Below are 23,998 nucleotides of genomic sequence, written 5' to 3' on the forward strand. Positions count from 1 at the left end.
ATATTTAACACCTCATGTGGCATGAGTATAAAAATTCTGCAACAAGCCGGGCACGGTGGCTTAAGCCTGTAATCCCAGCACTTTGGGAGGCCGAGGCGGGTGGATCACGAGGTCAAGAGATCGAGACCATCCTGGTCAACATGGTGAAACCCCGTCTCTACTAAAAGCGCAAAAAAATTAGCTGGGCATGGTGGCACGTGCCTGTAATCCCAGCTACTCAGGAGGCTGAGGCAGGAGAATTGTCTGAGCCCAGGAGGCGGAGGTTGCGGTGAGCCGAGATCGCGCCATTGCACTCCAGCCTGGGTAACAAGAGCGAAACTCCGTGTCAAAAAAAAAAAAAAAATTCTGCAACAAAACACCAAGAACTACTGGTTGAAATACATTTATAAAAACTCTCAAACGAAAAAAGGAATGCTTATACACAGTTGATGAGAATGTAAATTAGTACAACATCTATGGAAAACAGTATGAAGATTTCTCAAAGAACTAAACGTAGAGTTGCCATTTGATGCGGAATCCCACTACTGAGTATCTACCCAAAGGACGAGAAATCATTATATCAGAAAGACACTACACTTGTATGTTATCACAGTAAAGTTCACAATAACAATGTCATGGGATCAATCTAAGTGCCTGAGATGACTGGATAAAGAAACTGTGGTATGTAAACACCACGGAATACATTGCATCCGTAAAAGAGAGAAAATCATGTCTTTTGCAGCAACATGGATGGAGCTGGAGGCCATTATCTTAAGTAAAATGACTCAGAAACAGAAAATTAAATACCATGTGTTCTCACTTAGAAGAGGGAGCTAAACAGTAGGTACATATGGATGTGCAGAAAGAAATAATAGACACAGAGGACTCCAAAAGTGGGTAGGATGGGAGAGGGGTGAGGGTTGAAAAGTTACTTATTGGGTACAATGTTTACTCTTTGGGTGATGGGTAGACTAGAAGCCCAAACCTCACCATTATGCAGTATACCCATGTAACAAACCTGTACTGTACCCCCTGAATCTATAAAAAATTTAAAAATAAAGAAAATCTCAAAATGCATAGCTGAGCTTTCAAAAAGTAGGTGAAATCCTCATAGACCAAAAATAAGGAAGAAGTTGAAAACTAGCTTATTAAGATGACAATTATGCCACTCCTTTCCTGGACACATTTGTTTAGCTCAGTTACACAAAGATCTGAATTTTAACAGTCTTGTGGGAGCAGAAGACATGGTCTCAAGCTCCCACAAGGTCCCAAATTGAAACCGAGACTCATTTGAAATCAGAAAGCTTGAAAGGTAACCTCCTTAGTGAAATGGTGAGCTAGAAGGAAAAAATCTGGACAGCAGAAGAGGAGGATGAAGAGGGATTTGTCTGTCTTGGTGTGAGATTTTTGAAGGGATTTTGTTAATTTCCTCTGAAACTTTGAAGTCACAGTTATGCCCTCAAACAAATTATGGATTTGAATGTATACAATCTGCATGACCTAGGAAACCCTAAGCTAACATAATAGCATAATGTAGTGCCTGATTAATTGCATCTAGGTCGCTAGAAAGTAGGCACATCTTTTCTAGAGGGAAACATTGTAACAAGTACTCCTCAGAATTTCTGCAGATGAAGTCCCATCTAACAATTCACAACCCTAAAGCTGCAAAACATACACAGAAACAAGCCATCATGAACAAGGGCCAGCAGAGAAAACATACAACAGAAATAGAGTTTTAGTAATTTCAGAAACTAGAGGTAATTGATAGAAGGGGTTTTTTAAAGTGTGGTTAAAATACATGTTGATATTTTAAAAAACTGAACTGAATAGAAAGGAAACAGAAGGCACTGTAAAAACAGATTTTTTTTTCAAAAGAACCAGAACTTCTGAAAATAAAAGTTTTAATTATTAAAATGGAAAGCTCAACGGTAACTTAAAGAGAAAGTTCAACATACCCTACTAGAGAATTTATGAACTGAAAGATCTGAATAAAGAACCGCAAATGCAGGACAAAAAAGCAGAAAATACACGACAAAGGTAGAAAGAAATGGAGTCTAGGGGGCAAAAACAAACAAAAGAGTTGGGATAGCTCAAAATGCTAATATCAGACAAAACAAGCTTTAATGCAAGAAGCTTCAGGGACAAATAAATTACGTAAAGTGATAAATGGCATTTTTTTTAAACCAAGGAGGTAAAAATGTTCTCCACCTAGCACCATCTACTAACTGTCTTAAAATATATATGAAAGGTTTCAGAATTTCAAGAGGAAACTGGTAAGTCCACAAACATGGTATGAATTTTTAATACATTTCACTAGTAATTATCAGATTAAAAAGAAAGTAGATTTGAACCACACAATTAACAATCTTGATCTAATGGACTTATGTAGCATACGCCATCCTATCATCAGAATTAACATTTTTGCAAACACATGGGGAACATTTACAAAAACTAATGCTGAATTATGTCATAAAGCAAGTCTCAACAGCTTTCCAGAAATCTGCAATCATGTTCTGTGATCACATTAATTAAGTTAGAAATTGGCATGTATACTCTTAAAGACGATATAGTCAGAAATGTAGAAACATGTTTTCTTTTCTTTTTTTTTTTTTTTTTTTTGAGATGAAGTTTCGCTCTTGTTGTCCAGGCTAGAGTGCAATGGCATGATCTCAGCTCATCACAACCTCTGCCTCCTGGTTCAAGTGATTCTCCTGCCTCAGCCTCCCGAGTAGCTGGGATTACAGGCACGCACTACCACACCTAGCTAATTTTGTATTTTTAGTAGAGACAGAGTCTCTCCATGTTGGTCAGGCTGGTCTTGAACTCCCGACCTCAGGTGATCTGCCTGCCTCAGCCTCCTAAAGTGCTGGGATTACAGGAATGAGCCACTGTGCCTGGCCCTTAGAAACACATTTCTAGGTAACTTAATGAGCCAGAGAAAAAATCATGATGAAGATTAGAAAGTAAATATGCAACAGACCCAAAAAATGGAATGTGTTTAGATGGTTTCAGCTGAAGTCCTAAGATGACAAAGCCCATATTTTGCTGTAAGATAATATTCCACGTAAGATTTCCAAAGGAAGTCATCAACATAGATTTTATTACCCTAATTCCTCACCTACATTTAGAATATAAAAGGGTTGGGAATGGGAGATTAGAGGGAGAGAAGATGTTTTTGACAGAGCAATTGCAGTACTAAGTCTTTCCAGGTAACCAAAAGGGGTTTCAGAGGGATCACAATCTGGAAATTTTGATACGCATTCCCTAGAATTTGTGGGGTATTGTGAACTATTTGACTCAAACTTTAGAAATCTGAAGGAGAGAACATGCGGTGTTTGATTTTCCGCTCTTGTGTCAGTTTGCTGAGAATGATGGTTTCCAGGTTCATCCATGTCCCTACAAAGGACATGAACTCATTGTTTCTGATGGCTGCATAATATTCCATGGTGTATATGTGCCACATTTTCCCTGTTCAGTCTATCATCAATGGGCATTTGGGTTGGTTCCAGGTCTTTGCTATTGTAGACAGTGCTGCAATGAACATTCGTGTGCATGTGTCCTTATAGTTGAACGATTTATAATCCTTTGGATATATACCCAGTAATGGCATTGCTGGGTCAAATGGAATTTCTATTTTTAGGTCCTTAAGGAATCGCCACACTGTCTTCCACAATGGTTGAACTAATTTACACTCCCACCAACAGTGTAAAAGCGTTCCTATTTCTCCACATCCTCTCCAGCATCTGTTGTCTCCTGATTATTTAATGAGCTCCATTCAAACTGCTGTGAGATGGTATGTAGGTCATAGGTAAGTGAGAGCCAGTAGAAGTTTCAAGATGACCCCAGGAGGGGATCTGAACAGCTGGATGCCTAAGGGTAAAGTAGTGACTTTGAAGAACACAGAGAAGCTCCCAAGAGAGAAAGATACCCATGGAAAACCTATGCAATCTCATGCTGGTTAAGTAAGACCTTTCCTGTTCCTCTCCCCTTTTTTTTTTTTTTTTTTTTTTTTTTGAGACGGAGTTTCGCTCTTGTTACCCAGGCTGGAGTGCAATGGCGCGATCTCGGCTCACCGCAACCTCCGCCTCCTGGGCTCAGGCAATTCTCCTGCCTCGGCCTCCTGAGTAGCTGGGATTACAGGCACGCGCCACCATGCCCAGCTGATTTTTTGTATTTTTAGTAGAGACGGGGTTTCACCGTGTTGACCAGGATGGTCTCGATCTCTTGACCTCGTGATCCACCCGCCTCGGCCTCCCAAAGTGCTGGGATTACAGGCTTGAGCCACCGCGCCCGGCCCCTCTCCCCTTTTTTAAGGCAGAGTCTGCTCTATCACCCAGGCTGGAATGCAGTGGCACAATCTCAGCTCACTGCAACCTCTGCTTCCCGGTTCAAGCAATTCTCCTGCCTCAGCTTCCTGAGCAGCTAGGACTACAGGCATGCGCCACCACATCTGGCTAATTTTTGTATTTTTAGTGGAGATGGATTTCACCATGTTGTCCAGGCTGATCTTGAACTCCTGACCTTAAGTAATCTGCCTGCCTCGGCCTCCCAAAGTGCTTGGTTTACAGGAGTGAGCCACTGCACCTGGCCCCTGTTCCTTATTTTATATCTTTTTCCAAATCAACCCTAAAGAAGTCAGAAGCAGCTTAGAAAGTAGGAGAGGAAGGTGAGGCATAAATCATATGAAAGAAGCAATCACCTCCACATTTTCCCCTGCAAACCACTTGTCTGTACCAACTGTGAGCCAGTCTTTAAGGATGAATCATTGTTGAAGTCTTAATATTTTTTTTATCACCATGGACTTATTTATTGCCAAACTGACTTTTTGTTTGTCTCTTTTTAGCGGCTAGAAGTGACCACAGGATTTTTCTATAATCAAGAAAGACTAGAAGAATCATGAGACTTTTCTTAGTTTCCTTTCAAGAATATGAAGAAAAAAATAGCTCTCAAAGTGGGTTTGAATGAGTATTGTTCAAATAAATGAACTTATATTCATATTTCATCCCGAGTCCTGCCGTTTCAACATCCATTAGAACTGAATAATAGTACTACATATCAAAGTTTGTAGGAAATTGCTAAAGTGTAAAAAATACTTATATTGAAAAAGAAGAAAAGCTGAAAATTTATGATCTGTGCTTCCAACTTAATTTTTAAAAAGAACAACAAACTAATCCTAAGGAAACTAAAATAAAAGGAAAAAATTAAAAACAGAAGTTAAGGAGTAGTAAGAAACACAACAAAGCCAAAAGCTGATTCTTTGAAACAATTAATGAAGTAGGCAAACCACTGTGAAATGCATCACGAAAAATAGAGAAAAGACTCAAATGAACACTAGGAATGAAAAAATAGAGCAATGCGAAAGAGAATTCAAAAATTAGGAAAATTATAGGAGTACTCTAAAAACGATTTCATGCCAAAGTGTTTAACTGTATATTGCCTTTAAAGGGGGGCTGGGTGCGGTGGCTCATGCCTGTAATCCCAGCACTTTGGGAAGCTGAGGCGGGAGGATCATGAGGTCAGGAGATGGAGACCATCCTGGCTAACACGGTGAAACTCCATCTCTACTAAAAATACAAAACATTGGCTGGGTGTGGTGACATGCGCCTGTAGTCCCAGCTACTCAGGAGGCTTGAGGCAGGAGAATCGCTTGAACCTGGGAGGCAGAGGTTGCAGTGAGCCGAGATCATGCCACTGCACTCCAGCCTGGGCGACAGAACGAGGCTCTGTATATGTATATCAAAAAGGAAGCACTGAAGAAATCTGTAACTGTTGGAGAAACTTGAATCAGTAGTTGCTAATGTCTCTCCAAGAAAAGACCAGAGGTAAATGACTACATGAAAGTTCTGCCACTCAAAGGGAATAGAGAAATCCAATAGCACATAAACTCTTCCAGAGAATACAAGAAAAGGAATACTCCTCAGCTTATTTTATAAACTTGGTTAAATCTTGACAGCAAAATCTAATAAGGATACCATGACAAATAAAATTATAAGTAAATTTTACTTACGGTTATATGCAAAAATTCTAAACAAAATACTGGACAACTGAATCTAATTTTGAATAATAATAGCAATAATAATAGTAATAATAGTAATAATAATGCATCATGACCAAGTTGGGTTTATCTCAGGAATGCAAACATAGTTTAAAACTGGAAAATCTAGTAGTGAAATTACCACACTAACAAAGAAGAAAAATTATGTCATCTCAACAGACAGAAAAATTTTCTAAAATTCAACCAAATATTAGTAAAAAAGTAATTGAAAGAAAATTCCTTAACTTAATAAAGAGTATCTATTCCAAACCTGCAGCAAGCATCATAGTTAATGGTGAAATGTTAGACACTGTCTTTTTTTTCTTTTTTTTTTTTGTACTTTAAGTTCTGGGGTCTCTGTGCAGATCTTGTAGGATGGTTGCATAGGTACACACCTGCCATGGTGGTTTGCTGTCTCCATCCCCTCTGTCACCCACATCAGGTGTTTCTCCCAATGTTATCCCTCCCCAACCTCCCTACCCCCTGCTGTCCCTCCCCTAGCCCCCCAACCCCAACAGACCCGAGTGTGTGATGTTCCCCTCCCTATTGGGCACTATTCACAAACAATATGACTATTCAGTAAAAAGCAAGAGAATGTGCAAATAAATTTTTAGAATAAGAGAATTCACCATGGTTTGAGGATACAACTATAATTTATAAAAATCAACACCTACTTAGGTGTTCTCATTGTTCAACACCCGCCTGTGAGTGAGAACATGCGCTGTTTGCTTTTCTGTTCTTGTGTTAGTTTGCTGAGAATGATGGTTTCCAGCTTCATCCATATCCCTACAAAGGACATGAACTCATCCTTTTTTACGGCTGCAGAGTATTCCATGGTGTACATGTGCCACAATTTTCTTGTCCAGTCTACCATGGATGGGCATTTGGGTTGGTTCCAGGTCTTTGCTTTTGTAAACAGTGCCACAATGAACATACATGTGCATGTAGACACTGTCTTTTTAAAACCATGAACATAATGACATCTGTTATCGCTACTTCTATTCAACATTGATCTTAACCATTTCAACAATAAAATATGCTATACATAAATTATGCATATTGAGAAGGAAGACTTAAAACTGCCAACTTGCAATGATTATTCAATAAAAAGCAAGAGAATGTGCAAATAAATTTTTAGAATAAGATAATTCAACATGGTTTGAGGATACAAGTGTAATTTACAAAAATCAACTCTATTTCTACACACTAGCTATACAAGTTAGAAAATATTATTTTTAAAATGTATTTTTACAGTAGCAACCAACAAAATATAAGAATAGCTAATAATTATCTAAAAATGTTGGCCGGGCACGGTGGCTCAAGCCTGGTTATATTCCAGCACTTTGGGAGGCCGAGGCGGGCGGATCACAAGGTCAAGAGATCAAGACCATCCTGGCCAACGTGGTGAAACCCCGTCTCTACTAAAAATATGAAAAAATAGCTGGGCGTGGTGGCGTGCACCTGTAATCCCAGCTACTTGGGGGGCTGAGGCAAGAGAATTGCTTGAACCCAGGAGGCGGAGGTTGCAGTGAGCCGAGATTGTGCCACTGCACTCCAGCCTAGTGCCTGGTGACAGAGTGAGACTCTCAAAAAAAATAAATAAATAAACATGTGTTCAAGTTGTTTATAGAGACAATAATAAAGCCATATTGTAAACCTACATAAAAGGAAAGATATACCATGTTCGTGATATTAAAAAATAATAAAGATGTTAAGATTTTCCACAATCATTCATAGCGCAATTCCTTGCCAAATTACTGGCAGGCGTTTTTCCGCCTGGACCTTGACAAGAAGATTGTAAAATTTATGTGAAAGTGGAAAGTGCCAAGAGTGATCAAGGCAATTTTGATAAAACATCAAAAGGGGAAGAGGACTAAACGGTGGTGAAACTTGTTTTTCCACAGAGGAGGGAAATAGGGTTGAACTTCTAATACTATACACAGAGTTAAATTCCAAGCAAATTAAAAACAAAATGCAAAATGCAAAACAATTAGAAAACTTTAAAATTAGAGAAAATTAAAAAAACCAGTCCAACAAGTTATTTTTACACATTCAAATTTTCCAGTCATCCCAGCACAGCTGTCAAATACCAAATGAGTGGTAAAGTCCCGGATCGATGAGAGAAGTGGTAGAATTATACCACTTGAAGGACTGCTTACAAAGCAGCTGCCTTCCTAGACATGCTTCTATTCTTACTCTTTAAATGAATAGAATTGTATTTTATTGTTTATATGTGAACATTTGCATGTTAATGATGCACATATGGTTATATTCTAAGCATTCCTTTTGGCATTCTTTTGTTTTTATTTAATGTAACAATTTAATTTAATGACCAATGCAAAAAATATAAAACATTTATGAGATTTATATCATACATGATTAACTCATCATAAAAAAAAAAAGAAAAAAAACCAGCCGGGCACGGTGGCTCAAGCCTGTAATCCCAGCACTTTGGGAGGCCGAGGCGGGTGGATCACAAGGTCAAGAGATCGAGACCATCCCGGTCAACATGGTGAAACCCCGTCTCTACTAAAAATAGAAAAAATTAGCTGGGCATGGTGGTGCGTGCCTGTAATCCCAGCTACTCAGGAGGCTGAGGCAGGAGAATTGCCTGAACCCAGGGGGCGGAGGTTGCGGTGAGCCGAGGTCGCGCCATTGCACTCTAGCCTGGGTAACAAGAGCGAAACTCTGTCTCAAAAAAAAAAAAAACCAGAGTAAAACACTAGCATATCCATAAAAGAACTTGCTACTCAGATTTGTTAGCCTTAAATAAACAAAGGTAGGTTGGCTGGGTGTGGTGGCTCACACCTGTAATGCCAGCACTTTGGGAGGCTGAGGTGGGTGGATCACGAGGTCAGGAGTTCAAGACCAGCCTGACCAATATGGTGAAACCCTGTCTCTACTAAAAATACAAAGATTAGCTGGGTGTGGTGGCAGGTACCTGTAATCCCAGCTACTTGGGAGGCTGAGGCAGAGAATTGTTTAAATGCAAGAGGTTTAAATCTCCAAAAATCAATTACATATTAATAATAGAGTTTATCGCCTCCACCCCATAAAGATTCTAGTTAAAGTAATGTGAATTACGTTTGAAGGACATCAAGATGCAGATTTACAATATTGCATAAATCTGCATGGAAACATTACATAGTTGAATCCCATGTAAAATTAGAGTGTGAAAATTGTTTTCTATTCTTTCCATGGACTCCCCTAGTGATCTTCAGATTACGTGACCTGTAGGGTCCATTTCAAGTCTAAAATTCTATGTGATTTTTGCTGAAGATAATTTTTCCCTCAGTTATTTTATAACACATCATCTCCTTTGGCAACTTTCCTTGAATTGAATTTTGATTAGTTAAGTTCTTCAAGCAAGGCAAACTTTTTCAAAAGAGAAGCTATATAGACATAGTTTAAAATTTTTAAGTTTAAATTTTAAACTATGTCTATATACTTTGTAAAGATGATTGCCAAAGTTTCACTTTTCAAAAATGTTCCCAAAGGAATTGACAGCTTAGGTACCATAAAACAAGGGTAAAGAAAGTTATAGGGCCATTACAAGATACGCAGACTTGGATAGTTGATTCTGAATGCAAATATAATACTGTACTTCATTAATAAGGATCATTTTTTATCACATTGCCCTAAATTGGAATGCGATGGCATGATCTGGGGATTGACGGTGTTTGGTTAAAAAGAAATTAACTTGAGGAATTAATTAAGACAGGGAAATATAAAAAGCATGTAAAAGGTAAGTGGGTTTATTTTTAAACTGGAGACTATTTTTTTTTTAATATAAAGCAACTCTTTCAGGGGAACTGCTCTCTCCAATTTATGCATAGATTATTTGACAGACTGGTTGAAATATCCCACACCACTTTTCCACAGTGGAAATGCAAAACCCAAAGAATTCATATTTTCAAGACTGTTAACACCTTCTCAAATTTCTATAATTCATTCAATTTCTGTAGAAAAACATGGGCTTTATTTTTCTTACTATTAATTATTTATATAGTTCAGTTTCACAAATAGGTTCTCAATATCTAAAAGCCTGCAATAATTTCACTGTCAAAAACATTTTCTTAAGGGTTTTTTTTTTCTTTTCTATTTTTTTTTTTTTTTTGCATTTACTAGTGTTCTCACAATAAGGCCTCATATGGCTGTGAATTGTCCTTGGACTTTTAATATTCACAGTCAGGAGGGGCTCTCTTCTTTTACTAGCAAGCTTTTTATTTCCTTCCTTCCTTTCCTCCCTCCCTCCCTCCCTCCTTCCTTCCTTTCTTCCCTGCTTTCTCTCTCTCTCTCTCTCTCTCTCTCTCTTTCTCTCCTTCTTTCTTTTTTGACAGAGTCCCACCTTCTTGCTTTGTTGCCAGCGAGTAGTGCCATGGCACAATCTCGACTCACTGCAACCTCTGCCTCCCAGGTTCAAGCGATTCTCCTGCCTCCATCTCCCAAGCCGCTGAGATAACAGGCCCCTGCCACCGCGCTCGGCTACTTTTTTGTATTTTTAGTAGAGACGGGGTTTCACTATGTTGGCTAGGCTGGCCTGGAACTCCTGACCTCATGATTCACCTGCCTTGGCCTCCCAAAGTGCTGGATTACAGGCGTGACCCACAGTGCCTGGCCTACTTTTCTTAAAGAAAGATTATGTCAGTTTCTAAGTCTGTGGCACCATGAAAATGTACATGCCTGTTAAAGGTGGACATTCACACTGTATTTTTAGATGATAGTTAAGAAAAGCAGATGATGGTGGGAGTTCATACATGGTCCAATTTCATTAGAAAATAATAATTCCACTAAGGAAAATAAGGCTAAGACCATAATAAAGATGAATTAATCGAAGAAAGTCCCCATTCTGTCTTCCACTTTTGTTTGTGTTTTAACTTAGCTTACATTAATAAAAGAGGATATTCTTGAACGAAAAAATGTAAAATTACCACTTCTTTCTGCTTTTAAGTATTTTAATAATTACACAGTGGTATACATCACTAGTCTAAAGGAGTAAAGTACAAATTTTTTGTCATCATATTATTTCTTCAAAAATGTGGTTCTTCCAAATTGGTCACAGTTTAGCAGGGAAGAAAGGGCTGTAAACCAAGTACAGTGTGATACAGTGACTCACACTCTATAAATGCATACTGAGGCATTTTTCAACCAAGACTAGTATCTTTCAGATTTCAGGCATGCGTGTATAAGCCAATGGGAATTTACATGGTTCTTTTCCTATGTATTTTTTAAAAATATTTCTTATAACCTATAGATGATTTATTGAAACTAACTCAGTTTAGTGTTAAATTCTATTAAATGTCTTTTTCTTGTCTGCTGTAAAAATTCCCTAGTTATTGAGACAAATTACAAAAGAAATAATATATTTTAGAGAATCTTAGAAAAGTTGCCAGTCACCTGGATGACCATTCATTCATTCATTCATTCAACAAATATTTATTTAGTACAATCTACCGTACACTAATAATACTAGGCACTAAAGATACAGCTATGAAACAGAAAAGCATAGTTCCTGACCTCATAAAACCCAAAGTCATCAATATGTCCAAAAATTTCAGCTAAAATATGGAGATTATACAAATTCTTACATAAATAATACAGCTGTTATTGAAATCATTATCATACTTAAGACACATTATATAGTAAAATTTAAGACTATCAAAGACAAATTTCTAAAAGCTTCCAGAAAGAAACAGATCACTTACAAATGAAGAGGTAACATATTCATTTTAAACGTTTCAAAAACTTCTGCAAAAAGACAACTAAGTTGTATTTTTTAGAATTAGAAAAAAAAAATCTTTGAAGCTAGAATCTTGCACCTATCTGGACTGGCGTTTAAATATGAAAAGTGCAATAGAAATAATCTTGGCCATATAAAACCTCAGAAAGACAGCCACACAAAGACCCTATTGAAAAAAACTCTTGGTTACAATAATAGTAGGAGACATTAATACCACACTCTCAATAGTGCATATTACAAGTAGACAGAAAATCAATCAATAAAAAGAGGACACGTACGACACTGTAGACAAATGACACTAACAGACATATACAGAATACTATGCCCAATGACAGCAGAATATATATTTTTCTCAAGTGCAGAGGAAACATTCTCCAGGGCAGACCATGCGTTAGGTTAGAAAACAAGCCCAAATACGTTTTTTAAAAAATTGAAATCGTACTATCTTTCACTATCAAAATGGAATGAAACTAGAAGTCAATAGCAGAAGAAAAAAAGAAAAATTCACAACTATGTGGAAAGTAAACAGTACACTCTCAAACAACTGGAGGGTTAAAGAAGAAATCACAAGGGAAATTAGAAAATATCTTGAGACAAATGAAAATGAAAACACAACATAATAAAACTTACCAGATGTAGTGAATGTAGTGTGAAGAGGAAAACTTATAGCTGTAAATGCTTACACTGAAAAATAAGATCTCAAATCAGTGCTCTAACTTTCTTCCTTATAGAACTAGAAAAACAAGTAAAAATTAAACCCAAGCCTAGCAAAAGGAAAAAAAGTAACAAAGATTAGAATAGAGAGGAGAAAAATAGAGAAAATCAATAAAACTGAGAGTTTGTTCTTTTAAAAGCTCAAGAAAATTGACAAACTTTTAGCTGGACTGACTTAAAAAAAAGAGAAGACTCAAGTGAGTGACATAAAAAGCTTTGCTGATTTTATGGAAATAAAAAGAATTATGACATTATCATGAACAATTGTACACCAACAAATTAGGTAATCTAGATGAAATTGACAAATTCCTGGAAACACAAAACCTACCAAAACTGAATCATAAAGAAATAGAAAATCTGAGTAGACCTTTTTAATGAGTAAGGCAACTGAATTAATAATCAAAAACTTTCTAACAAAGTAAAGCCTTGGAGCAGGTGTCTTCCCTGATGAATTCTACCAAACCTTCAAAGAAAGATTAATGCTCGTCCTTCTCAAACTCTTCCAAAAAACTGAAAAAGAATGAGCAGTTATTATTGAAGTCTGTAAGTCTGCCATTACCTGATATCAAAGCCAGATAAAGATGCTACCAGAAAAGAAAACTAATATCCCTTATGACTACTGATGCAAAATACTCAAAAAATACCAGCAAGCCAAATTAATGAGCATATTAAAAGGATTACACACCAGGACAAGGTGGAATTTATTACTGGAATACAGGGATGGCTCAATACACAAAAATAAATCAATGTAATACACTACATTAACAAGTAAAGGAAATAAAAACACATAATCATCTCAATTGATACACAGAAAGCATGTGACATAATTCAATACCCTTTCATAATTAAAAGAAAAATGTACTCAACAAACTAAGACTAGAAGGAAATTACCACAACATAATAAAAGCCATATATGAACAACCCACAGCTCAAACATCATACTCAATGGTGAAAGCTTTTCCTCTAAGATCAGGAATAAGGGCAAGGATGCCTGTTTTGCCGCTTCATTCAACACAGTACTAGAATTCATAGTCAATGTAGTTAAGTAAGAAAAAAAAATTAAAGGCATCACAATTGAAAAAGGAATAAAATCATCTCTGTTCACAGATTACATCATTCCGCATGTAGGAAACCCTAAAGGTTCTACACAAACAAATCTGTTACAGCTGATAAACCAGTGTGGGAAAGTTGCAAAATCATAAAATTACTGCATTTTTATATATTAACAATGAAAATTTCAAAAAGGAAATTAAGAAAATATTTCAACTTACAATAGCATCTCCCCCAGCCAACAACAACAAACACACACACACACACACACACACACACACACACACAAACCACTTAGGAATTGGTACAACTAAGGAGGTGAAAGATTTGTACACCAAAACTACAAAATATTGCTGAAAGATATTAAAGAAGACATGAATAAATGGGGAAAAAACTGTGTTCATAAATTAGAAGACTTAATATTGTTAAGACATCAATGCTACCCAAAGCATTCTACAGATTCAATGCAATCCCCACTGATATTCCAGTGCTTTTTTGTAGAAATAAAAAAATCCATTCTAAAATTCATACAGAATCTCAAGAGACTACATATAGCCAACTCAATCTTGTAAAGAACAAAGTTGAAGGGCATACATTTTCTTATTTCCAAGCTATCATAATCAAAATAGTGTGCTACTGGCAGAAAGACATAGAGAATGTTGTTGCTATTGTGAATAACAGCAACATTATCACTATAGTCAAAAGTGGAAGAAACTCACGTGTCCATTGATAGATGAATGCAGAAACAAAACATGGTATCTACATACAACGAAATATTATTCAGTCGTTAAAAAGAATGAAATTCTGATACATACTACAACATGGATGAAACTTTAAGACATTATGTTAAGTGAAATAAGCCCCAGTCATAAAAGGACAACTTAGAGATAACTTGCTAGAAGAATAAATTAGAATATAAATCTCAAAGCAGCAAAAATCACTTTCGGAAGAACACAAGATGAACTAGGAAAAGGAATAAGAAGCCACATCGTAAAAGTAAACATAAAATGAAAAAATACATCCTAATATAACAGTAATATTGACAGTCTTACACTTTAAAATAAAAAGATATACAAGGATATAAATTAAAAGCACTAAAAACATATGTAAAAGAAACATAAAGAGCAATTTAAAAAGCCAGAGTACCAATCTTAATCTTAAATCTATCAAAAGAGTTCAAGCCAAAAATGCATTCTAAAGGCAAAGAGCAATATTATACATAGACATTATAACAGGTCAAGAAGGTAAAGGAAATCAGGAAGTTTAGCAAAGTTGCTGGATACAAGATCAGTTTTAAAAAGTCAGTAACAGTTCTCTGTACCAGCAATGATCATGTAGAAAACATAATTAGGAAATAAACTGCTATACACAGCAGTAAATACAACTATGTCAGTAAACTTTTGAAAGAATGTGAAAGACCTCCATGGAGAAAGTTTTAAAACCTATCATGAGACGTGAAGTTCTAAATAAATGAAGGAATAGTTTATCTTCACAGATAAGATCATCTAACATTCTAAAAGTATCCATGCACTCCCTGACAAATCATGCATAGATCATGCTAATTGAAATTGCAGCAAGATGTTTGAAGGACTTCGCTTCATTAAAAATGTATATAAAAGAATGAAGATCCACAAATAGTTAAATCAACTTTGACAAAGAAGACGAAAGGGCAGGAATTTGCTCTACCAAAACTTAAGATTAAAACAAAGCTATAGCAATTTTTAAAAAACACAAACAACAGTATGGTACTAGTGTAAAAATTCCAATGAAGAAATGGAAGGGAACAGAGCCCTCAGATGGAAGTCTTAGATACAATAAACGTGGCACTACAAATTCTTGGGGAAAGGAAAACCTACCTACTCTATGGTAATGGGAAAATTAGTTTACTGTATTGAGAAAAAACAGATTTCTATCTCATACCATATACATACATATACATATGCATATATGGGCTGTGTGTGTATGTGTGTGTGAAAACATATATGTATTTATGTGTATACATGCTAAATATCTAAATATGAATGGCAAAACTATAGAGCTACAGAAGAAAGTGTAGGTTAACTTTATGACCCTGGTATGGGAAAGAACTCTTAAACAAGATACCAAAAGCAGAAGCAAAAGGTAAGGAGTTGTTAATTTGACTTAATCAGAATTGTTCCGTGAAGGACCCCACAGCCAAACTGAAACCAATGTGCTAACTAGAATTTAGGATGTAATAGAAAACATATGCAAATCAATCAATAATAAAGAGTCAGGAGAACTAATTGAAAAATAGACAAAGAATATATATAGGCAATTGCAGAAGTGGAAACCTACATGGCTAAAGGATATATGAAGAACGTTAATATGTATTAAAAATCAATGAAGAGTAATTTAAACAAAATCAGAAATTACTACTAGATATCCATGAGATTAAAAAACATATATACCCAGCCAGTCCTCACCTGGGTATACATATTCTAAAGAAGTTTTCACACATAGGAGTCATGTATTACATAGTCATTGAAGTGCTGTTGTGGCTTCCAGTGATTAGAGGAAATCCTGGTGTTCATTCCTAGAGGAACGGGTGAGTAAAATGTGCAGACTGCATAATATTGAGTACTCTTTGAGAGCTTGAAGTAACAAATCAAGTGTCAACAGAGCAATATGAATAGATCTTAAAAACACAGCACTTGGGAGTCCAAAGTGGGTGGATGACCTGAGGTCAGGAGTTTGAGACCAGCCTGGCCAACATGGTGAAACCCTGCCTCTTCTAAAAATACAAAATTTAGCCAGGTGTGGTGACAGGTGCCTATAATCCCAGCTACTTGGGAGGCTTAGGCAGGAGAATTGCTTAAACCCGAGAGGCAGAGGTTGCAGTGAACCAAGATTGCATCATTGCACTCCAGCCTAGGGGGCAACAAGAGTGAAATCCTGTCTCAAAACAAAAAACAAACAAACAAAAAACCCCAGCACTGAGTAAAAACAATAAGTAGAACAAAGTCTAATAAAATAGTGAACTGTATTACTATATTTTGCAAGAGTATGGATACACACATGTTAGATTTCAAACTCATTAGCTCAGTTGTCTATGGTAAGAGGGGGAATGGGATAGGGAATGGTAACAGGGAATGAGATGAAAAAGGAATAAATATCTAAATTAACTGTTTTACTTCAACTCTTATGATTGGCTGATATGAACTGAGGAATATGATTAGTTCAACTCCCTGCCACTGAGATCAATTGAAAATACTGATAAGATATAATATCTGTACTTGATGAATGTGCAGTGTAACTGAGGAAGACGATAGAAAACTTACTGTATAGTAAAAATATGTGAAGTAATATAAGTCAAATAAATGTAGGTGTAATCAGAGATTAGTGTAATCACATCTAAATATGACTATTCTTCAATGCCAGCTAAAAGCTTATCTCTTCTGCATTCTTGAAGAGATAAGCTTTTAGCTGGCATTGAAGAATAGTCATATTTAGATGTGTAAGTTAGATGAAATATGATTCTACACAAAGTAAACTGAGAAAAGTCAGAAAATGGAAAAAAATTCATGGCAAAGGTGAAAAACCAGTGATTAAGTTTTGCCAAAGTATTTGTTGCCTGATGGGGATTAGTAAGAGAAAGGGTTCTTGGAAGATTTTCAAGGTGAGGCTAGAGAGTCCAATTATTCCAAGGCAGTAGAGATCCATTGAAGATTTTATAGCAGGAGAGTGACATCCCAAGGACACAGGGGTCATTGCTGATGCTCCCAAAGTGCCTGCTGATCTGAGCTGCCCGAGCCATTTGATTAGTAGCAATGACTTCAGGGACTCATCTAGAGTCTCACATTTCCTTGTACTTCCACTTGACTGAAGAATAAAGGATTTAGAAAATTGGAGCCCTAAGAAATAGTGAAGATAAGCCTGGGAAAATCCCTGGAGCCTAAAATGAAGCTCTGCGTGTTCTTGGTTTCTTGTTGCCCTCTGGAAACTTCATTACGTTTCTGTTCCTCTTTCCACTCTAACGCATTGCGGCCCTTTGATGCCTTTAGATGTGCCAGTTCAACACCTTTCTTAGACTGTGGGTGTGAAGACCCAGTTTTGAGCTAGGCTGACACTGGACAAGCTGGAAGACCAGCAGTTGCTGCATCAGGTCAGTGCAGGGGGGTAGGTATTAATGGGCTGAGCCAGAGCCCTGGGTGCCAGGGCTGGGAAGAAGCCTGGTCTGGCCATCTCAGAATGGCATGGTATTGACAAGTGACAGGAAACACTCATGATCATGGAGATCTAACTTGAAGTAGCCAGGTTGTCATGACCTACGGACTTAGTCTCATTGTTCTTTAAACTTAGTTCTAAAATTTAGCAAGCAACAGAATGAAGACAGTTCAGCTTAGTTATCCTGCCTTCTCTTCACTCAGGTGTGAATGTGAATGCAATTGGACTATCTTTTTCTCCTTGCACAGTCCCTACATGTAAAGACTCCTTTACCAGGAATAGCCCTTAAGTCTTTGATGTCAGTTGTTTAATTCTCTGGAAACTGACCTCTGTTTCCCCATATCTTTCTTGCCTAAGTTTTGTAGATTTCCTGGAGCTTGTCTCTCTCTGCAGCTAAAATTCTGGCTGCCAGTAGGGAACTCAGCCTCACCCCAGTTTCTAGAATCAAACCAGGTATTAATAGGAGGAATTAAGTTGCTGTGACTCGACATTTAAGTCCTCTAGCAGCAAAGATGCTTGATGTTGTCCAGCCCTGATCCTGGGCCCCAGTTTTTACAACAGGCTTCTATCTTGCTTCTAATCTGCTCTTTACACAGCTGCAAAAGCCCCTGCCTTGGCAATGTTCCTGGTAACAGGATCCCTCTCGGGAATGGCTCAGCCTTGCTCTTCCACTCCCCCCACCCCCAACACCTCTGCTGCCCCTCATACACTGAAGCCTTGCCCTTGAACACTGTCTTCATGATATTTACATGTTGTGCTCAGTATGGTGATTGGGCCACAGACAATCAGTAAGGACATGAACTAGGTTCGTCATTCCTAGGGGGAAAGGGAAGGGCCAGGGGTCCATTAAAATGATGTCATTCATTGCTGATGTCCTAGAAACCGCAAACTGCCAATTTGAATTTAGGAAACATCTAATATTCTACCTAAAAATGGGATGAGAAAGAAAGTAGTTTAGTGAGCTCCACCCTCAGGAATAACTGTAGAGGGAAATGTAGTGGTCTGCAAGGTATATTTCAGACATCTACCATTCCATATCCTAGGAATATACCTCCATCCTGCCCTTGGAACAGAACAGTCCTCGTATTCAAGCCAAATTGATATTAGGAGATCCACATATGACCTCATCAGGGACACTATAGTCTGCACTCTCTTTTCTGCCTTTGGGGAATGCATACCAGACCTGGAACACTGATGACTATTCAGGAAGGGTATGGAAGAGGGGTCACAAGGTGGGACCCTGACTACTTTTCTGGAGGCATCACAAGCTGGGACCCAGTTTTGCTGGCTGTTGTCATCCTGTTTACCAACTGCTTTCATGCTTGCTAAAATAAATAAATATCAATGTGTTTAACTGGTAATGATAACTACTTTGCCTTTTGACAAATCCTAAGGAGATAAAACTAATTCATGTAATTTAGAGGTGAGAGAAAAAGTCACACACAAAAGTCTGATCCTCCTGGATATCCATTTACTGTCTTAAAAGGGACAAGGAACAGATCACCTGACAATTACGGAAGGGTTCTGTAACTTTACTAACTTCTACCAGATTGGCTCCTTCGTTATCCTATTTCTTTTCAGAAATTTCTTTTCAGAGATCGGGAATAAGATCCTTAATTTTTTTTAGGTTTGTATGCTTAACCTCAGATGAAGAAGAAAATGCAACATGAGGGAGATTACGCAGTGGCATGAAACAAAATCTGAAGGGGTAGGAAGGATGGCTGAGTTGCTGGAGAGGAAAGAAAGCTGAGTTCCTGGGGCTTTGAAGATGAGAGGAAGCCACCACGAGATAAACGGGGCCAGAGATCGGTCTTGCGGGGCTTTGCAGTTAAAAATCCTGCAGATGGTTTTTGGATGGGATCAAATATCAGAAAGGCAGATAAGCCACAAACCCAAATTAGGTTCCAGTTAACTCATTGCTCTCAGATACAATACTCAATATAATCCCTGACATTTTCTTCCACATGCGAGCTTTTTCCTATCATTCTTTCAATAAACATTTACTAAATGTCTATTCTGTAGCAGGCAGAGCTATAGGTAAATTAGTCAGAAATCAATTGATTGAAAACCAGACCTCTCTAAGCCAAATTAACAAAGTATCAATTTGTCTAAAAACAATTTGCTAAATGTACCCAATTTATCACAAGTGTATTTTTAAAGACTATTCTTGAATATATTAAATGTAATATTCACGAGAATATTTTTAGGACTCTCAAATTGTAGCAAGTGAGGATGTAGATGGTCTAGTGATTTTCAGACTTTTTTTTCCTAGTCTAGTTTTTTTAAATAAGTATTGGTTAGGGGTTTGTCTTTATGTTTGTTGTATTTGCTATTCCTTCAGTCCGGGACTGCTCTTTCCCAGATATTTTCATGTTCACTTTCCAAATTGCCTGTCCTTTTGTGAGACGTATCACTGGATCCAGCTAAAAGGTGAAGTTTGAAAACACTAAAATGTTTCCCTAAAGCAAACACTGTACATAAATAATCAAATCAGTTACAAGTAAAACTTTGGCTTTCATTTTATCTTAAGAAGAATTTAAATGACCCACTTAGCAATGGTAATCAATTCGTAATTAGTTTAATTTACAATCACTCTGAAATCCTCAAACATAATTTTTTCTGGTTTGGGAAAAAATTTACAGCTTAGGATTAATTAAAAATTTCACATTTGTTTAGAGACTATTTCTACTGCAAGTGACTCATTGCACATTCTAGAATTAGCATACAGATTACCCTCACACTTCATTGGTACACTAAAGAATTTATTTTTATAAACTGCATGAATTTCTAAGTTTTTCTAAAATACCTTATTACCCTAGAAGCAGATAACCAGCTGTTTAAAGTTTCAGACTTTAACTGCCTATCAGTACAAAGGAATATATTTAATCAAAAATCTCCAAAGAGATAATCCTAAGGAAAAAAAAAGAGAGCATGCCGGCAGGAAAAGAATGATTTTGAATGTAGTACACCACGTTCTAAATGAAAAATTTTGGCTGACGTACAAGAATGCAGAGAGATTGAATATGAATGGTGTGGTTCAGCTGATAAATATGTACTACACATTTACTAGGAAGGCATAAAGTACAGGAGAGAGATCTCACTTAATGGCACTTACATTTTATACAATCAGAACCATTTTAGTTTACTGAATAAGGTCAAGTGTTATTTAGATGCAATGATAGAAAAGCCGGCATAAGTAGGACCAAATATTTAAGATACAACTAAAGGGCTCACCTTCCAGTTTACAAGAAACACACAGGAGATGAACAAGCTATAGGACACTATGAAGAAATGAACATATTTGGGACATGATACAAATCAACGGTCCTGGATGCTTTAACCATTCAATGACAAAGAAAATAAGATATATTGGGGCATGAGGGTGCTACCGAGAACACTGTTGTGTTAAAAGAGATTAGAAGAGATGCAGAAAGAAAACACAATATATAAACCTGAATTTTAAAAAACAGCCATTCATCACATTGCTTAAATTGAGGAACAAATGAGAAAATGTGTACATGATCTGGGTAAAAGATAATATTATATAATTGCTAATTTTCTTGGCTGTGTTAATAGTATTGTGAGTATAGTAGTGGAATGCCCTATTTTTAGAAGTTGACCCTGAAATATTTAGCGGAGAATATCCTGAAGTCTGTTGTTTATTTTGAAATAGGTTCAGCAAACAACATACACTCACAAGTGCACACACCCACACCCACACCCTCACACACACCTTATCTGGCAGAGTGTTAACAATTGTTAAATCTAAACGGTAGGTGTCTAGGTGATACGAGGATTCATTGTATTTTTCTTCTGAATTTTCTATACATTAGAAAATGTTCATCATAAAACACTGGGAAAAATAAAAATTATTAAAATTTCTGTAGTAAAAGACAGGTCCTTTTAGAATTTTTTAAAAAGGATCTTAAGGAATTATCTTTGTTAAAGATACAGGGCTAAACTTAAGCATATAATAGTGCTCTTTATAAAGAAAGCCATTAGCCTATTTCTAAATAAAACGCCAGGCAAACAATGGTAATTATTCTTGAGACAGGCAATTATTGGCCTTACAATCCCAATTACCTGTGTTTCTAACTATCCTGCATCCTCTCAGGGCAAATAATAACTTGCAGCACTATACCACTTTAAGCTCATAGAGAGCAGTGTATTATAAATTATATTCAATGTTATGGGCATCCAGTCTTATACAAATGTCATAAAGGAGGCAGATGAAATTCTGGCTTAGTATAAGATCTAACAATCTTTGTAAGCAAAACGATTGAATAAATATTTCTCCATTTAGCTAATACAGCACATGAATTAGTTGAATTTACCTGAGTAAATGTGGAGCTCACTGAGATTGTGTCTTGGCATCGCGGGAATATTGCAGTCGGTGCAAAATGCTTCCCGAAGGATGCTGCTTTTTTACAGCCCAGGCTGGAGAAACCAGCTTAGTAGCAAATGGGTCTACCTGTTAAACAGGAAGGTAAAACATAGAGCAGAAGAAGTATCTGTCGGTGCTGTAGACTAGAGCTCCTGGAACTGCCAACCCCTTCTCAAGGACGGAGATGATCCCAGTGGGCTTCAAAAGCCACCATGGGTGATATGCAAAGTGCCTCAGGGCAGTTAGGAAGAGAAGACCTGGCGTGCTTGGCAGCCTAACAGCGAGGAGTTTAACTTTCTATTTACCTTCAACTGAACATGGATTTCCACCTTGCATGCAAAAGCCCACTTTTCAGTCAGCTGCATTCAGAGATCTGATGCTGGATAACAGTTTCTTAGAAGGAGCGTTCTTATTTTCTTGAAAATCTGAAACACAAGAAAAGTATTATTCTTGGGCACCGAAGAAAGCCCTGGTAAAAATCCTTATTACCACGGAAAGTCATCATCTTCTGACATTGTGAGAGGTAGAACCCGGAGGCAGCCAGCACTGCAATAATACATCAACATTCCGCTCTCTTTGAAACAAAGTTTCCCATGATGGACTTGGCTCATTGTTAGGCTCTAGGTGAAGACCATCTGGAGGGAAACTTCTACACAACAACTAATTTCTTCTTCTAGAAGATGTCAAAAGTAGAAGCTGGTTAGTCATAGCGAGATAGCTGTCACCCGTGAACCTGTCAGCTGAGTCATTCAGGGAACATCTCAAGTGGACTTGCCAGAAGTTGAAAACTTTGCCTCTCTTGATTAGTAGTGCAGGAAGGGGAGAAATAGGTATTCCTTGATTAACCGGCAAACACACCCTTTCCCAGAGACTCAGACAGTTGGAGGAACCCATGAATGCCTTAAGTCAGAGAGGGAAAAAAAATCGTGCTGATATAAACAAGCATCGTTTATGTTCTTCTTTCCATGAATAATCCCTTCTTTGCAGATCCTCACACTGCAGCAGCCCAGAGAACAGAGGAGATTAGGCCAATAACTAAAGCAAGACTTGGAGATTTCTTTAAAGTACCTAATCATGGTTTAAAAAATTCTCCATCTTGATTTGCTGGAAGTTGAGACCCAGGTCTTTTACAAAACTGGGAAGTGAAAGCAATTAATTTCTAACAACTTTCCCTAGACCAAATCATCCTCTCCCATCTCTGCCTCTTCCTCTCTTGTCACTTCTGGTCATGCCTGATTGGTGTATCTTCAGGCTCTTGCTTCTCTGATTCTCTGCCGGGAACATACCTCTTTTCTCAAGGGTGTGCTCAGTGGCTTGAAACTCTGGCCGGTAAACAGTTCGAAACCCTCCAATTGTATTTCATGGCATAGCCGCTTATGGACAATTGTAATTTCAGTTTAAAAAAATAAAGCATAGTTTTCAAGTGGATTCTATGTTGTGATGTGGCTGTTGATTTCATTTTAAAATTAGAGATGGGTGAAAGACAAGCTGAGGAAGACTATACTGTTCAGGAAAGTACCCAAAACTTAAGTGTATGTGGCTTGGGGAATTTTTAGATATGAATCCACCGGCCCACCATCCAGGCAAAATATTGAACATTTCGAGCATCCCAGAAGATTCTATCATGCTCTCTCCTAGCCCTAACCTCCTTCCACCTAAAGGTAATCATGATCCGGACTTCTGTCCGCAGGGATTCATTTCACTTGTTCTTAAACTTTATGTGAATGGAGCAATACAATATGTCCTCTCTTGTGTCGTCTATACACTCAGTTGTTACATGCAGCTGCAGTTCATTCATTTTCATTGCTATACAGTATTCCATTATATGCAGCTGCTTCCATTTCCATTCTGTTTCTTTGTGGTTACAAAATATGTCATTTTGTGGGCATGCGCTCTTGAGAAATGTAGACTT

General features: G+C 37.4%; 1 protein-coding gene across 1 annotated transcript in view; it reads right to left on the minus strand.

The window, feature by feature from the left end:
• ERCC6L2 (ERCC excision repair 6 like 2) overlaps positions 1-22,657 on the minus strand; it is a 201,719-nt gene extending 179,062 nt beyond the window's left edge. Inside the window, exon 1 of the mRNA XM_074395598.1 lies at positions 22,037-22,657. Within this exon, the coding sequence (XP_074251699.1) occupies positions 22,037-22,076 (40 nt within the window). The 5' untranslated portion in view covers positions 22,077-22,657. The remainder of the gene's footprint in view (positions 1-22,036) is intronic.
• Between the last annotated feature and the right edge of the window lie 1,341 nt (positions 22,658-23,998).

Source organism: Saimiri boliviensis, chromosome 2 (genome assembly GCF_048565385.1).
Source record: "Saimiri boliviensis isolate mSaiBol1 chromosome 2, mSaiBol1.pri, whole genome shotgun sequence".
NCBI classification, from domain to species: Eukaryota; Metazoa; Chordata; class Mammalia; order Primates; family Cebidae; genus Saimiri; species Saimiri boliviensis.